The sequence below is a fragment of the Rana temporaria genome, chromosome 7 (genome assembly GCF_905171775.1).
Source record: "Rana temporaria chromosome 7, aRanTem1.1, whole genome shotgun sequence".
Classification (NCBI taxonomy): Eukaryota; Metazoa; Chordata; class Amphibia; order Anura; family Ranidae; genus Rana; species Rana temporaria.
Window position 1 is genome coordinate 81,342,614 of NC_053495.1, and position 17,259 is coordinate 81,359,872.

A 17,259-nucleotide genomic window follows, 5' to 3' on the forward strand; every position below is an offset into this window, starting at 1 on the left:
CCAGTCAGGATTGCAAAATATGTGCAAAATTACCCAGACCACTGTTTCAGGGGATGCTCATCACCTGGGACATATTTTCACATTTGGTGGTCGTGTCCAAAAGCACTATCATTTTGGTCAGAAATTTTCCATATTATCAGCACCCTCTTCAAAGACAATTCCCCTAGATCCCAAAATGGCGCTACTAAACCTAAAACCTGACAATGTGTCGAATATGCAATTTAAACTAATTCTGCAGCTTCTTACAGCCGCGAAACAGACACTTGCGAAGGCTTGGAAGTCACCTAATTTATCACTAAATTAAGTGACAAATAGAATGAACAACGCAATGTCTCACGCCAAAATGATGTCAATCGATATGGATACGATCATCAGATTCGAGAAAATATGGAAGCCTTGGTTCACATATGTAATTCCTAATGCAATGAATAACGATGTTTTACAGCCATGGTAGCCCAGCCAATTTAACAACCTACTGCAATGACTTCAGAACTCAGATTGCTCCTGCAGACCCCCTCTTCCTCAACCCCTCTCTTCTCTGCCTCCCTCCCCCCCCCTTCAGAAACATGTTCTCAGCTTAACAATGTTTTCGCAACTACTATTACAATGTTGAATATCGTTGAAACTCCCAACGGTTGCACCAAAAGACTGCACATTGGGACATGGCCCTAGACCCAGTTTAGCGTACAATGGCTAAAATAAGTAATGCAAAGTGAACCTAGGTAGCCAGTTATTCAGTCACTATTGCTACTGTATACATTGTTAGGATGACTGAAATAAGTGACTTTTGCAATGTGCAATGACTATGTTTGTTTGTTAGAGTTTCTTCTCCTTGTAACTTGTTCTCTTCACTATGCTTGTACAATTCTTTATCAACTCAATAAAGATACCTTGACAAGGATCAGTAATCTATCCTGGATTATGATACAAATTGGAAAAGTGGGTGTAGTCCTTTACCTGTGGGTGCATAATTCTCCACACGTCCATCAGTTGAGCTTTGTGCAAACGTTTGCGCAAAAACATCAATTGTTCTGTAACATACAAGGGCTTTCTAATGACATGTCTAGGGGCGGCTCCAGAGGAGCATTAAAATCCCCAGTAAGGAGAATGCAACCGTGGGCAAACTCGCTCAGCTTTTTAAGGGTGGAGGCTATAAAAGTAGTTTAATCATGGTTGGGGCATACAAGACATACTACCCAGGCTGGCCCTAAGGAATAGGAACCGACCCATGGGATCACTCGCCATAGAATCTAGCGTAAAGGAGGTTCCCCTGTGAAACCCAATGGCTACACCTTTGGCCTTATGAACATGCCCCCATATAGGGTATTGTGGGGAGAAGAGTTTCACCGAAGTAGTGTGTGTGAGGTGGGTCTCCTGTAGGAGAACAATATCTCCCCGCAGGCGACCCAGCTCTCTATACAGGTTATGCCTCTTACCTGGGACGTATAGACCCCGAACATTGAAGGAGACTGTTTACCGTAGCCATGGGGATCGTCAGGAGGAGCTTACGTGTACGAACCAGAAGAAACTGCACCTGGGGAAGAAGGCAGAGGCAGGGGACAAAAAGGTCAAGGGAAAAAGAAAAATAAGTGAAGATTGACAAAGGAGAAAAGAAAAACCATTTATCAATATCACAAAGAAAAAACATACCCCAAAGGGGGAAATAATCAACATTCACACAAATGTATCTGCCGTGCAGAGAGGGGGCATGTGGGCAGCCCGGCACCCACATGCACCCCGCCCCAGACGGGGCAAGGACATGAGGGCGTGAGACCACACGGCGCCCCGCATGGGGGGGATGGGGAGCCACGAGCATCAGGCAGCGAACACCCAAAATGTCATGATCACTGCCATGCTGCGTCGGCACTCTACAAACAGAGTGAAAACGAGAGTAAATCTTAACTGCTAGACTGTAACCTATAACAGAATGTCAGAGCAGTCTATATATGAACAAGGAGCCTACTTAAACATATAACGTAAGACATGGACACCAGACCATACCGTAGCGAAATGATAATATACAATGGATAGTCACAAATTTACAGGTCTAAGCAAAATACATAGATCCAGAGCTGGGAGGCACAGGCCAACTGCCTCATCTTTCAACCCAGCTGGGGAGAGGCATCCGGGGCACAGGACGGCACCTGCGGCTGACTTTTTGCCACTGCGGGTCAGCAGCGTTAGGCAGGATGGGAATAGTGTCCTGCCAGCCGGAAAGCGAAGAATTGCAGTTTTACCATCCCGATTTGCAATGAGGGCCGCAGGGAAGCCCCAACGGTAGTTGATGGATTTGGCTCTCAGTTTCTCTGTCAGGGGCCGCAGGGTCGCGGTCCAATGTTTACCTGGCAAGGTCTCGGAAGGGCAGGGATGCACCGTCAAGGGAGGCAGTCTCTCTGGCCTTGCGCATTATGCGCCCCTTTTCCTCGTAATAGTGAATCTGGCAGATAACATCCCGCGGGGTGTCTGTGGATAGGATACGTGGGCGCAAGGCCCTGGGTACCCTGTTTATTTTGAGCGGGTGATCAGCCGCAGGGCCTAGTAGGCCCTTGAAAATACCTTGCACGGAAAGGAGGAGGTCATCGTCGCCAGTTGCTTCAGGCAGGCCTCTGATCCGTATGTTGTTCCTCCTGTTGCGATTCTCTTGGTCCTCAATCTCGTAGAGGGCCATCCTATGCGCAATAGTGAGACTACGGTTGGATGCCTGCAGGTTTCTAATGGTGGTCATGTGGCAGTCAAGCCGTTGCTAAGAATTTGTCCACTCGCTCCAACACCTGGCATAAGTCCACTCTCACCGCTGAGATTTCCTTTCTAATATATCTCTCCAGGCTCAGGAACATGGATGCCAACTCCATTTTAGTTGGCAAACTGTCGGCCAGTGCCGCGACCTCGGAGCGCCTGGATGTGCTACCTTCTCCATCTGAGCAGGCCGACGAAGTCGGGGAATGGCGTCTCTGTTCTGGCTTACGGCGGGAGGCAGAGCCCATGCCACGTGGAGAGCGGCATAGTCCGTCCATGTCCTCCCCGTCTTCAGGTTCCGTGGCCAGGAATCTTTTTATGGAGCTTGACGGGGTTCCCGACTTGGGGAGAGACTTGCCCGTTCTCTTTCGCATGATCTGCGGGTAAACAGATGTGATGGATAGTAGATAAATTAGATACAAGCGGTGCCAGTGCCGGTGCTCGAGACAAACACGTCTTCACCGATGCATGTCCAGACCACGCCCCCAGAGCTTATACATTTTGACCCCATATTTTGCACGCTTGCTGGGGAGAAACGGTTTGAAAACAAGGTGACCAGAAAACTTAATCGGGGAATCATCAACACAGACATCTTGTTTGGGGATATACAAGGCTGCAAATTTTCGGTTGAAGTGGTATACGAGGGGCCGAAGTTTGTGGAGCCGATCATTTCCAGGGTCACCCAGAGGACGACAGAGTTCATTGTCGTTAAAAGGCATAAACTGCAACATTTGCTTGTATCTACCCAGGCCATGGCTGCAGAGAGCATAGGATGAATTGGGTCAGTGGACCAATATGACCGCAACTTATTCTTTTTAGTAATGCCCATGTTGAGCGATAAAAAGTCTTAAATTTGGAAACCGTGATAGGTTTCCAGCCAAATTGTCTGGCAAGGTTCAAATTTGGGTTTGTGGAAATAAATTTATTAGCATATAAATTGCTTTGGTCCACAATAGATCTGTACAGATTTTCCATGAAAAACGTCTCAAAAAGACCAAGGGACGTTAAATCTGTGGTTTCCACCTGAATTCTGAGTTGGCCAGTGAATGGGGGAAGTGCATGCGCGGCGGCAGAATCTGTGGGCTGCCAATCAGGATTTGCAAGTGCATCAGGAAGGGCACTATGGGCTCTACGGGCCTATGTTCAAATTTCTGGTGCCTGCGGGACACTAGTTGTGCTAGCCACCGCTCCAGCTTGAACTGCACTTATGGAAATCGCCATGTCACCAAGTGTTACTGCAGTGCTGGTTTGTCTACAATCAGGGTGTACTAGGCCACTGGTGCTTGCCAATTCACCAGAAGGTAGAGCGGCACTAGTACCAACACTCTGCTGCATACGACAATCATGTGATTGTAACACTTCAACAACAGAGGAATAGGGTTGTGTATGCCTGACCTTAGCAGGGACCTCTACTCTGTTGTCAGAGCCATTTAGGGTGCCACTGCTCTCTACAGGTTTAAATACTGAGCCTGAATCTGACAGCGAGGACTCCCCATCGCTCTTATCTGTCATGCTCAATACCCTGTAGGCCTCTTCACTAGTGTACCATTCGTTTGACATTTTAGCCAATAAATTTGCAGGTACCTAGTGCGACTCACAGGTAAAAAAAAGCACATGGTTGTCAAAGACTGTTTGAAGCGCTACAAAAAATGTAACTACTAGTGCTAGCAGAGATCAGAACTGACTCAAACGCTACGGTTTTTGTGTACTTTTGTATAGGAAGTGACAATGATCTACTGATACTGCACTTGTTTGGGGAGAGCGAAGGGGCTAAATACAGTTGCCAGGGCCAATCCTGCTAATGCTGTGTTTTTGGAACACTATACTATTGGGAACGTTAGTATAGTTATGATCAGATCAAAGATATTGATACATTCAGATACTATACTAGTAATGGAGGTGTACAGTGTGTGTGTGTGTTAGTGTTACTGGCAATCAAAGGGTTAAATATGATGCTGTCTGGGATTGACGTAACTGGCACACTGTATGAATAATACTGTAAAAAGGTTAACCTGAAGGGCGATTGGTGGGTTAAATCTTTATTAGGAAATGTATGGTGTGTACCCTGAACTTATCTGGGACTGCCTCTAATGCTATTTAGCATCACAAGTGACACCAATGCAGTGATCGGTAGAAAATCTGTACACTGTACTTGGTGACACTGTGACAGGTAGTGAAATGGTTAGGTTAACTGGGGGTGGATCAGGGGGTTATATGTGATCTGGTGTTAGTGTAGTGCTTGTGTACTCACTGTTAAATCTCTCTCCTCTCACGCTGGAACCGAAAAGGGCTTCAGGAGTGGAGATCACGTGATTTCCTTTGCCTGTGTTTACATTACACAGGCACAGGACACTCTGCCAATCTCCAGAACTGATCAGCAGGTCCATGCCATAAATCATTGGTGATTTGATGACTGATCAGTTCTGAATCAAATCCGATCGCCGCAGATTCCTAATCACATACCTGTAAGCAGAGCTTTTTTTCTCAGAAAATAGGTGCAGGAACTCAGCCACGACCCCGTTCCGATTTCACAAACAGAAGAAGGGTGTTAAAGGGGCATTAAATACCAGGATTGCATCACACACAGAGTGCGGAGTTCAGGGGGGTTACACACAGAGTGCAGAGCTGTCACTTGTAAACACAGAAACCAGACTTATGTGTTTACAAGTGATTGTGGTGAGCAGGCACCAAAGGGTCTGAGCCAGAGGTGGTGGAACTGAGTTCCCCCAAGTTCCCCCTGAAAAAAAGCCCTGCCTGTAAGTCATTTTGCGCAGCTGCACTGCCTTGCTGCAGTAAATGTATGTGGGGTGGTCTGGAAGTGGTTAAAGAGAACCTGTGCTAAGAGAAATATTTAGATCGCCATTAAGCTTCTCCTGAAAATGCCAGTAGTCTGACCATTTCTGGATTCTTGGACTGACTTGCTGACCTAGAACAAGCAAAGAAGCCAGTTAAGTCAGATCCTAATCCGCATACTTGTTCTTGACCTAAAATAATATGCTAAACAAACTATTATCACTATTCAGTGCCTGCTAGCAGCATTGTGGTGATGTTTTTTTTTTTTGTTTTTGTTTTTTTATCTGTTTTGATTATTGAGTTACATGTAATTAACAAATTAAGTGTCTTTTACTTGATACAATTTGGGTTTATCCTTTTCCAATAGAAGGTGTAATAATGTTACAGTAAATGCAAGAATGTTAGCCCCTTAAGTTGACCATAATCCTTCTGTGTGTTTGTATTATTTTGTCTTAAGTTTTGAGATAGGGCATACATATGGGTCTTAGGAATAGCAGCAGAAAAAAAAGACAACCATGAAGAGAATTAGGTATTTTGGACCTCTGGGAGAGCATTTGGTTGATGTGTTTCAAAAATGTACATGAAATTGGGTACAATTGTACTGTCATACAAACAGTGTAATATGTATGGAGCTTTTTTGATGACATAGGTCAAACAATCAGCTGTATGCTTTTGACACTATGCATTTCTTTGCAGAAGCACACTACTGTTGGATGGACCTTATGATGAGGCGTTTTTTGAAAAGCTTAAGGAACTGTCTGTGGAAGACAATGGCAGTATAGAGTATGCAGTTACTAAGGTAACTTTATGTTTAATCAAATTTTATTACATTTTTAAAGAAAAAGTCATACATTTTGCAGTATATCGGGATAGAAGAACACCATCGATATACAGATCCAACGTAAATAGTACATGACTGAGACCAGTATCCCAGTTCCTAACAGACAAGTACAGTACAATACAATACAATACATTACATGGTAAGGTGATATAGTATTACAGCAGGGCTCGACAAATCCCGGGCGCCAGGTCGCCATGGCGACTAGAAATAGGGTCCTGGCGACTTGGCTTGGAAGGGGGGGGGGGCAAAAAAAAATATTTTTTTTTTGTTGTGAGCTGGTGCCATCTGGTGGTGAGCCGTTGGTATTACAAGTTATTACCACCAGATGTGTAAGCTGGCGCCATCTGGTGGTGGCCGTTGGTATTACAAGTTAAGCATTACAAGTTAAACAGCAATTCTAATGTAATTTTTCACTATTTTCACTGCCATCTTGTTCCCTCTAATAAGAACCCCCAAACATTATATATATATTTTTTTATCCTAACACCCTAGAGAATAAAATTGCGATCGTTGCAATACTTTCTGTTACGCCGTATTTGCGCAGCGGTCTTACAAGCGCACTTTTTTGGGAAAAATTTTCACTTTTAAGACAACAGTAAAGTTATCCCCATTTTTTTAAATATTATGAAAGATAATGTTACGCCGAGTAAATTGATACCCAACATGTCACGCTTCAAAATTACGTCCGCTCATGGAATGGCGACAAACTTTTACCCTTTAAAATCCCCATAGGCGATGTTTAAAAAATTCTACAGGTTGCATGTTTTGAGTTACAGAGGAGGTCTAGAATTATTGCTCTCGCTCTAACAATCGCGGCGATACCTCATGTGTGGTTTAAACACCGTTTACATATGCGGGCGCTGCTCACGTATGTGTTCGCTTCTGTACGCAAGCTCGTCGGGACGGGGCGCGTTTTCTGGCTCCTAACTTTTTTAGCTGGCTCCTAGATTCCAAGCAAATTTGTCAACCCCTGTATTACAGTGATATATTGTGAAATAGACGTCTTAGGCTGGCTGATCGGATACTTCTGGATCCTATAACTCTAGTCCTAACTACCACCTGATTATTGTCTACATTACCTTACCTTATTATGACAGCATTTCTCTATTCCACCACACCCAGATTCTGTGCAGGGAACAATGTATATATAAAAAAGACCCAACACAGATCAGATCTACACACTGTTCGATTTATTGGTCCGGGTACAGCATATTTTATAGTATACATTCACGATATAGCCCACCCATGGGATATTACTAATCCAAGCCATGCCAAACTCCTCCCCCATGTACATACAGATATTCTTAGCTTTTCTTGCCTGTCAATGGTCACACAGTTTTTATAACCGCTTTTAGAACACTACACAGGCTATCACATCACTTTGACACAGACGCTGGTTTTGTGGGTTAACACAAAACTAAAACTAGACCTCCATCTTCTCTATAGAAACATCTCTTACCTTTAACTTTAGAGCAATAATATACAGTAATAACCCAAAACAATAAATATATATTAAGGGGGCTCTTTACAATATTTTTCAACCACCTCCTTTGTCACGAATGTGACAACTTCAATCCCTGTTGCCCTAATATGCCCTTTAACATCAACCTGGATTACTCATCCCATAAATGTGTTTTAGTCTTAAAGCGGAGTTCCACCCTATTTTACAACTTTTTTGGCCTCCCCGCCGCTTCCAGCGCTGCTATGCCTCCTGGGAGATGTGTGTCATCAATCCCAGGAGGCTGGGCTGAATGATCGCTGCCGTAGTTGAAAATCTCGGGGGGGGAGGGAGGGAGGGCAGTGCCGCCCATAGAGGTGGTGTTCCTCTTCTCCCTCTCCAACTCCTCCCTGCTAGCACCGCCCCCGTCCTCCCGCCTCCTCCACCCGCCCACAATCTGTCTCCAGTGCGCAGAGAGTTAGATCATCACGATCTAACAGAGCGCATCTCGGTCTGATAGATTTGTATGTGTGAACACCGCTCTTAGTACAGCCTCGCCTCCCTGTACATTGAAACATCGCTCTGTCACAATTCTGGTGCAGGGAGGTGAGGCTGTTAGAGCGCTGTTCACACATACAGACATACACAGACCGAGATGCGCTCTGTCATCTTGATGATCTGTAACTCTCCCCACTCTGCACTGATGTCACAGAGTTAGTGGGAGAGCAGAGCTTGCCAGCATATACCCCTCCACTGTGCCATCAAACACAATCACACATTTGGGCCATCAAATGCATCCACTGTCCCCAACGCTGCCTCACTGTACCCGTAAAACGCATCCATGTGCTGGGGGCTATGCGATTTGGCGGGGAACCGATGCGTTGTGCAGGGACCCATGCGGGGTGCCGGGGCCGATTGCGGTGTCGGGGGGTGATGCGCGGTGCCGGGGGCTGATGCGGGTTGCTGTGTCGGGTGCCGGAGCCGATGTGTGGTGCCGGGGCCAATGCGGGGTGCCGTGCCGGGGGCCGATGCGTGGTGCCGGGGGCGATGCGTGGTGCTGGGCCCGATGCGGGGTGTCGGGGCCGATGCGGGTTGCTGTGTCGGGGCCGATGCGGGTTGCTGTGTCGGGGGCCGGTTCCCGGGGCCGATGCGGGGTGCCGGGGCCGATGCGGGGTTGCCGTGGCTGATGCAGTGTGCTGTGCCGGGGGCCGATGTGGGGTGCTGGGGCCGATGCGGGGTGCCGATGTGGGGTGCTGTGCCGGGGCTGATGCGGGGGGGCCGATGCAGTGTGCTGTGCCGGGGGCCGATGCGGGGTACCAGGGCCGATGCGGGGTGCTGTGCCAGGGCCGATGCGGGGTGCTGTGCCGGGGCGATGCGGGGTGCCGGGGCCGATACAGCACAGGGATGGTGGGAACTCCTCATAATGAGCACAGCAGGAGTACAGCCACAGGAAGTCAGTGCAGGGATGGTGGGAACCCCTCATGAAGGGTTCCCACCATCCCTGTTCTGTGCTGACATCCTGTGGCTGTACTCCTGCTGTGCTCATTATGAGCGTACAAATCCGAAGTGAGTTTCGGGCACAAAATACGAAATAATGGCTAATGCTAAACAGAACTAAACAAAATGAATTTATTGACAGTGCACATGTCTAGTATATGTATACACACCACATATATAACAAGATATATATACAGTTGTATTCAAAATTATTCAACCCCCACTGACATGCAATCTTAGTACTTAGTACAAGATCCTTTTACAGTTATAACAGCTTTTAAACGTGAAGCATAGCTTGACACAAGTGTCTTGCAGCGATCTACGGGTATCTTCGCCCATTCGTCATGGGCAAAAGCCTCAAGTTCAGTCACATTCTTAGTCTTGCGCACTGCAACTGCTTTATTTAAGTCCCACCAGAGGTTCTCAATCGGATTTAAGTCTGGTAACTGCGATGGCCAGTCCAAAATGTTCCAGCCTTTAATCTGCAACCATGCTCTAGTGGACTTGGAGGTATGCTTGGGATCATTGTCCTGTTGAAAGGTCCAACGTCTCCCAAGCCTCAGGTTTGTGACGGACTGCATCACATTGTCATCCAATATCTCCTGGTACTGAAGAGAATTCATGGTACCTTGCACACGCTGAAGCTTCCCTGTACCTGCAGAAGCAAAACAGCCCCAAAGCATGATTGACCCCCTGCCATGCTTCACAGTAGGCAAGGTGTTCTTTTCATCATAGGCTTTGTTCTTCCTCCTCCAAACATAGCGTTGATCCATGGGCCCAAACAGTTCTAATTTTGTTTCATCAGTCCACAGAACACAATCCCAAAACTTCTGTGGTTTGTCCACATGACTTTTGGCATACTGCAGTCGACTCTTCTTATTCTTTAGAGACGGCAAGGGGGTGCGCCTGGGAGTTCTGGCATGGAGGCCTTCATTACGCAGTGTGCGCCGTATTGTCTGAGCAGAAACTTCAGTACCCACATCTGACAAATCTTTTCTCAGTTCCTCAGCAGTCACACAGGGACTTTTCTCTACTCTACGCTTCAGGTAGCGCACAGCAGTCAAAGTCAGCATCTTCTTTCTGCCACGACCAGGTAGCGTTTCAACAGTGCCCTTTGCCTTGAATTTGCGAATGATGCTTCCTATGGTGTATCTTGGTATGTTTAACATCTTTGCAATCTTCTTTTTTTTTTTAATCAAACAAAACGTGTTTATTGAGCACAAAAAGTAAACACACATACATGATGATTCAGAGTAAAACAGGTATATACAGACCAAGTAGACTGCAAGGTTCAGCATACATAAAAGCAACACAGCATATATATATAACAGACCGGGAGAAATAAAAAAATAAAAACAAAGAAAAAACATTGGAGGACTACTCTTAGTTGCTAGGACTACACCCCCCACTCCCACCGTAAGAGACAGGGCAAGAGTACCCGTCTTAATGCCTAAAACAATCGGTCATAAACCAGGTCTACTGGGGTTAGACCGGGGACATTCAACCATGGGGCCCACATGCTATCAAATTTACCTCTCGCCCCTCTGCGCTGGTAAATCAACTTCTCAAAGCGGAGTGTATCACCCATTTGGGCGATCCATTCCTGCAGAGCAGGGGGCTCCGTGGATTTCCAGTGCCTCAAGATCAGCTTTCGGGCCTGGAAAAGAGCCCTCGCCACAGCTTGTTTATATACATCCTCCAGCGGCAGCGCATCAAGTATACCCAACAAACAATGTTTAGGATCAGCAGGTATAGTTGTCTGAAAGACTCTAGTAAGGGTATCCAGGACCTGTGACCAATAGCGATGGAGCTTCGGGCACCTCCAAAGGAGATGGATCAAATCTCCATGGTCCCTACTGCATCTGGTACAATCGGCATCTGCCCTCACCCCCATGCGAGCCAATCTAGCTGGGGTATAATGCACCCGCAAAAGGATATACAGTTGCGAGACCCGCTGAGCCACATTAAGAGAACACAGGGGAACAGCCTGTAATGCCTCCTCCCACTGCTCCTCCTCGAAGGCGCCAACATCTCGCCCCCACTGCTCCACCACTCTAATAGGAAAGTCCCTATGGAAAAGGTTAAGAAGCATCGTGTAGCTGTAGGAGATAAAGCCCTTGTAAGTGTCAATATCAAACAAGTAATTGAAGACAGGGGTGGAATCCAAGGACCACTGGCCCCCTTCCCCCTGGGCCCCAATCGCATGCCGAAGCTGCAGGTAATAAAAATACATTGTGGTAGGGAGCTGGAAGGCCTCCTTAAGCTCCGAGAAGGGCCTCAACTTTCCCTCTCGGAAAATGTGGGACATATGAGATATCCCAAACTGTAGCCACTTGGAGCCATAGGGCAATTTCTCCAGTTCCGGATAGTGATTATTATCCCATATGGGACTATACTTAGTAAATCCCTGCACCCCCTGCATGGTTCTGACCTTATTCCAGATTTTTTGCATAAGTACATAAGTGGGGAATAATTTATTAGACTTACTAAAGCGCAGGGCCTCAAGGCCATCCGCCACCCCCGACCCTGTGGTGAATCGAAGGAGCGCCGGAGTGGAATCTCTTTGCAATCTTCTTAAAGCCATTGCCATTCCTGTGAAGAGTAATCGCCTCTTCTCTTGTCTTCCTGGACCATTCTCTTGACTTCACCATGTTTGTAACCACACCAGTAAATGTCTAGAAGGAGCTGAGTATCAGTCATTTTAAAGCTGCCTAATTGGTGCTTATTATGCTTTATTGCTGCTCCCTGACATCCACAGGTGTTTTCAATACCTGATTGAAAACACTTCAATGAACCTCTGTTCTTCAAGGTGGTAGTCTTTAAGGGGTTGAATAATTGTGTAAATGAAGAATTCACAAAATAAACATTTACTACTGTATTACAAAACCAATTGATGTCATTTTAGTTGCATATGGTTCTTTAAGAAGTCCTTGTAGGATTTCATTCTGAATACAATTACAAAAGTACACTAAATTCCCTAAAACCCTTTACATCATTGGGGGGTTGAATAATTTTGAACACAACTGTATATATATAATCTTGTTATGTAGATATATCTGCACAGGAACAAATTATTTAGTATATTTACTGGTTCCTGGAAGGAGAGGTTTGCATAGATAAGGGGCGGCAACTTTCTCTGACACTCCCGTTGCTATTGAAACCTGATCTGAAACCTATTACACTGCTTGTGCACCACTGAGCATGTGCAAGATCTGCAAGGCTGAAATCCAGGAAGTCATACAGTCTGGCTTCATGATGCCCACACTTAAGATGGCCCCAGTCAATTTCTATTTTATAAAGTGTCTAAATGCTGTAACAACCTAACAAACCAGACCTTAGTTTACAGACTAACTTTACTAGACTACATTAAGCTTGTGTAGTTCAGGGGTATTTATATTTAAAAAGTGAAATTGTGGCCGGAACTCCGCTTTAAGCATGTATAAAATAGAGAACAATGAACACATCAGAATTTGTAGATATGAATGTCTCCGCTGTATAGCAATTGTCCATGAAAAATAAAGGAAAGGGGGTGTGACCATCCATAAACCCAGGAGGGATGGGGAATGGCAGTCTGTAGGGTAATGAAAATTTGTCCTCATCAAAAATATATAAGAACACAAAAAGAGTCTGTTTTGTATGGCTTATGAATGCCCATAAAATTTCCAGTATACAAAAAGAAAAGTCCACATTATTGAATTCCTTAATCTAATTTCCTAAACTTTAAAAATACCTCAAATATGATTCTGTACTCATCCATGCAATCAGAAGATTCTCCACCCTAAAAACTTGCCTCTTTGTAAGGACAGAATTTGACATCCACAGAACGACTGGAACTGATGCATTTGGGCTAGGCTTGGGTCTATGGGCAGGCACCTCTAATCTCTCTCTCTCTCGCGGGTGCCAAGGGTGGCGCCATCTGAATGGAACTTCCCCTTTATAGTGCCGCCGTACGTGTTGTACATCACCACGCTTTGCTCGAGCATTTTTTTTTTCACAATTGTGTGTAGGCAAGGCAGGCTTGACAAGAATTGGGTTGAAAAAAGCGTTGTTTTTTTTCTAGACCAGGGCTCAAAATTTCAAGTCCTGAGCTACTAGCCAGGCCTCAAGAGTTACTCGCCACCAGTTGCCCCACCTAATTCATACACTGCCCTGCGCCTAATTGCACCCGTAAACACGCCCTCGTAGATTATCTCATGGAATGACAATGTTTTATGCAGAATCAAGTTACAAAATTAAATATTACCAACAACAACTTTAACAAAATGGGACAGGGCACTGGGGGCAGACCAGAGGGACAGGGCACTGGGGGCAGACCAGAGGGACAGGGCACTGGGGGCAGACCAGAGGGACAGGGCACTAGAACTGGGTCTCTTCCCCATTCTCTTGCTGTCTCCTCTGCAACTCCCATCCATCCTCTCTCTCTCTCCCATTCATCTCATCAGCAGGAGCCTGTGTGTGCGGCTCCACACTTGCATGTGCCCACTTCCCCCTTTTATTCAGGCTGGCAGAGAGGAGCTGCAGCACAGCGGGAGGGAGTACAATCCAGCGCTGAGATCCACACAACTGCACAGCCATTGACACCATAGCACAGCGCACACTGACAGCACACAGCACACATTGAGACCAGTCTGTTCACAGTGCTCAGGCTAAACAGTTGGACACTTACATAGAGCACAAGGAGAAGAAAACTGCACAAACTAGAAGGCTGCCACTCTCATGTCAGTGCAACTTTCAGTGAGCGCTGCACCGGAGTGGTAATTTTGGCAATTCTCCACCTCACTCATTACTTTCTGCTCTCCAGCTACATTGGTCGGGGCCCAGGGGAGGGGGGCAGGCTCAGAGAGGTCATACTGTTGGGTCCCATGGCTTAATGAGAATTGTAAGTAGAGCACCTGTGTACTGCTCTGCCTGTGCGCGGCTCACCAGACTACTTTTCCTGAGCATGCACCTTTCCTCTTCGGCCGCCAATCTCATTGGGACTCTAAGTGTAGGCACAGATTGGAGGGAGATTGGTCATGCAGCCCTGTTATCACTCGCCCCCAGCTTAAATCCACTTGCCAAATGCTAGTAGGCGAGTGGAAATTTTGAGGGCTGTTCTAGACCATTAAAAATAGTTGTGTGTATGTGGCATCAGGCCTTGGGTTGGCATCATGGCTCCCCCTTAAGGTGTCATTCCCAGGAACATTTTCTCTTCCGTTCATGGACGGACACAGCAGCCTTTGACCTTAGGGTTATATCCGCTTCCTTCCAGGAGAGTTAGGCAGAAAAAAAGCACTTTAAGTGTTAACAACACTCTCCTCAGTGCAGCTCCTCCCAGGATGCGTGGTTCCCCGGGTATAACCCACACCCTGGTCTAGCAGCCTCAGTTTTTCTCTGCCTAATGTCAGGAGAGGACAGGCCCTCTAGAGTCCTGTACTCTGGAAAAAAATGTTTCGCTTTTTATTGTTTTGTTCCTGCATTTTGGAATCCTGTGATTCTTCTATCAACAGCCGACTGGGTGACAGGCTGGGTCTTGACTCTTGTAGTCCCCCCATGTTTGGCCATCGAGCGTGTGCTGGCCCTCAGCTCAGCTCTGGGTCGTCCACGACAGGCCCCATTGCTCCAGGGGCGGCCAGGGAACTTGTTGTTCCAGGGCACACATATGACCGGTCTCTATGGCTTTGTCACAGTGTGTCTGGCCAACAGCCATGCGGTTAGTGGACATTGGTTCTGTCTGGGATACCTCCAGCCGGTGGTCGCAGGATGGGTAAGTATGGCCCCTTGCTCAGGTAAGGTGGTATGGCTGGAATGTTCCCCTGGGATATTACCACTGGGGCCTGTGTGTATAGCGGGGGCTGTGTTTTTTACTCTGGGGGGTGCTGCTGTGTAGTGTGAGGTGTTTGGTGCATCACTGTGGAATTTAAACTGCGCCACAGAGGCCATTTTGCCGTGGTCGCGGTTTACATAGCTTGGCGGCCATTTTCCTGTAGCCCGCTGGTGATTTTTACCTCAGACGGCGGCCATTTTGGAAATGTATTGACCTCTTGTGTCAGTTTTAGCGCTGGAAAACGCTGCAAATCTTCCCAGGGGTGACAGACGCAGCACAGCCAGCACATCAGAGCACACCAGGGGTTTTCAGCTCTCTCTGTAACCGGGTGGGTGGTGAGTCCCTGGGAGGCCTCACCTTCTATTTTTACAGTCGGGAGGTGACTGGTGGGGTGTTCTGCCTTGCAGTACACAGCGGTGGGGCAACATGAACCTGTTTTCTGCCCCAGCAATGCCTGAATTATACTTTAATCCCCCTGCCCCTGCTGCATCTGTTGTCGGTGAAGCAGCTAGTGCCCAGTAGGGGGGGTACAAAAGCGCCCCCTCTTTGAGCCTGCTTCTGGGGATATCTCTGACACAGATCTGGTCTGTCATGTCAGACGATGCAGGCTTAACCCACAGGGACTGTGAGGATGACTCTGCCCCAGGGTCAGTACATGATAGGGGATTTGTCTTATTTCTGCGGTGTTGCTCATAAACTTGAGGATGGCGGGGGCACCGAATGTGCCGGTCCCTTTTGGGTTCTGCAAAAACCGCCCAGCACCGCTAGAGTATTTCCCTGTATTCCATGTTTAGAGCAATTGCAATGTATGGATTGGACACGCCACAAAGTTTTTTTGCTGTTCCTAAAAAATTTGCGGTCCTTTATCCCTTTGAGGAGTCTCTCCTCCGTCAGTGGACACTCCCGTGTCCAGACTGAGTACAGCCACCACATTGCCTGTGGAAGGGGCTCCCGCTTTTACAGACCCTACTGATAGGAGGGTGGAGGCTGTGGCCCGCTCTATGTTCACAGTTGTGGGTTCGGCTGTGAGACCGGTTGTGGCCGGGTCTCTGGTGTCGCAGACACTGACTGAACGGGCAAAGTTGTTGCTGCAGAAACTGGAGAAGCAGGATGCTTCCGAGACCTGCAAGGGCCTGGCTGAACAATTGGTTCAGGGTCTAGAATTTGTCTGTGAGTCGGCCCTGGATATGCTTTCCTTGCTTTCCAGAGCCTCCGCCTATGTGGCTGACATGCTGGTCTGCGGACCAATCCTCCAAGAAGGTCTTGGTGGATTTGCCCTTTAAGGGTGAATGGCTTTTTGGGGCGTCCCTGGATGACATCATTAACGATGCCACAGGTGGTAAGAGCACACTGCTCCCACAGTCTGGGAAGGGCTAGGAGCCTTTTTTTTGTGCGTTTTTTTTTGTGCGTCCAGTGCGTCGGGGAAAAGTTTGCAAGGTGCTAAGGCGCCCGCTGCAGGGCTAAAGCGCCCCTGAATCTGCAAGCCTCAAGCCTGCGGACAAACCTGCTACCGCATGGTGGGCTGCCCCCGCCCGTGTCTCGGGTGGGAGGCCGGCTTTGCAAGTTCGCGGCTCGGGGGAGGTCTATTCTCTCCGACTGTTGGGTTTGCGAAGTCGTTTCCTCGGGGTCCACCAAACAGATTTTTTCCTTCCTACCTCCAGCTTCCTGACGGGCCGGCGGGCTCTGTCAGGGGCTGTCCAGGCTCTTCTGGTCAGGGGAGTGATTGTACCAGTTCCCTTGTTGGAACGGTTTCAGGGGTTTTACTCCAATCTGTTCATAGTACCCAAGAAGGAAGGGGTCCGTCCAATCCTGGACCTCAAGGCCCTCAATTGTTTTGTCAAGGTGCATAAATTCAGGATGGAGTCGATTCGCTCGGTAATAGCAGCACTCCATCAGGGGGACTTCCTGGCATCCTTGGACTTCATGGACGCGTACCTACATGTTCCCATATGCACAAAGCACCAGAGATTTTCTGCGCTTTGCAGTCAGGGAGGACCACTTTCAATTTGTTGCCCTCCTGTTCGGCTTGGCATCGGCACCACAGGTTTTCACCAAGGTGCTTGCCCCGATACTGGCCCTTCTGAGACAGCGGGGGATCGCTATCATGGTATATCTGGACGACCTTCTCCTGCGAGCTTCTTCAGGCTC

The 17,259-nt window shown here is 47.5% G+C and overlaps 1 protein-coding gene across 7 annotated transcripts in view; it reads left to right on the plus strand.

Annotated features, from left to right (window-relative positions):
- The window catches only part of IPPK (inositol-pentakisphosphate 2-kinase), a 1,052,241-nt gene that overhangs the window by 753,921 nt on the left and 281,061 nt on the right, over positions 1-17,259 (plus strand). For all 7 annotated transcript variants that reach the window (XM_040360985.1, XM_040360986.1, XM_040360982.1 and 4 more), the window contains one exon: positions 6,226-6,328. In XM_040360985.1, the coding sequence (XP_040216919.1) occupies positions 6,226-6,328 (103 nt within the window). The remainder of the gene's footprint in view (positions 1-6,225; positions 6,329-17,259) is intronic.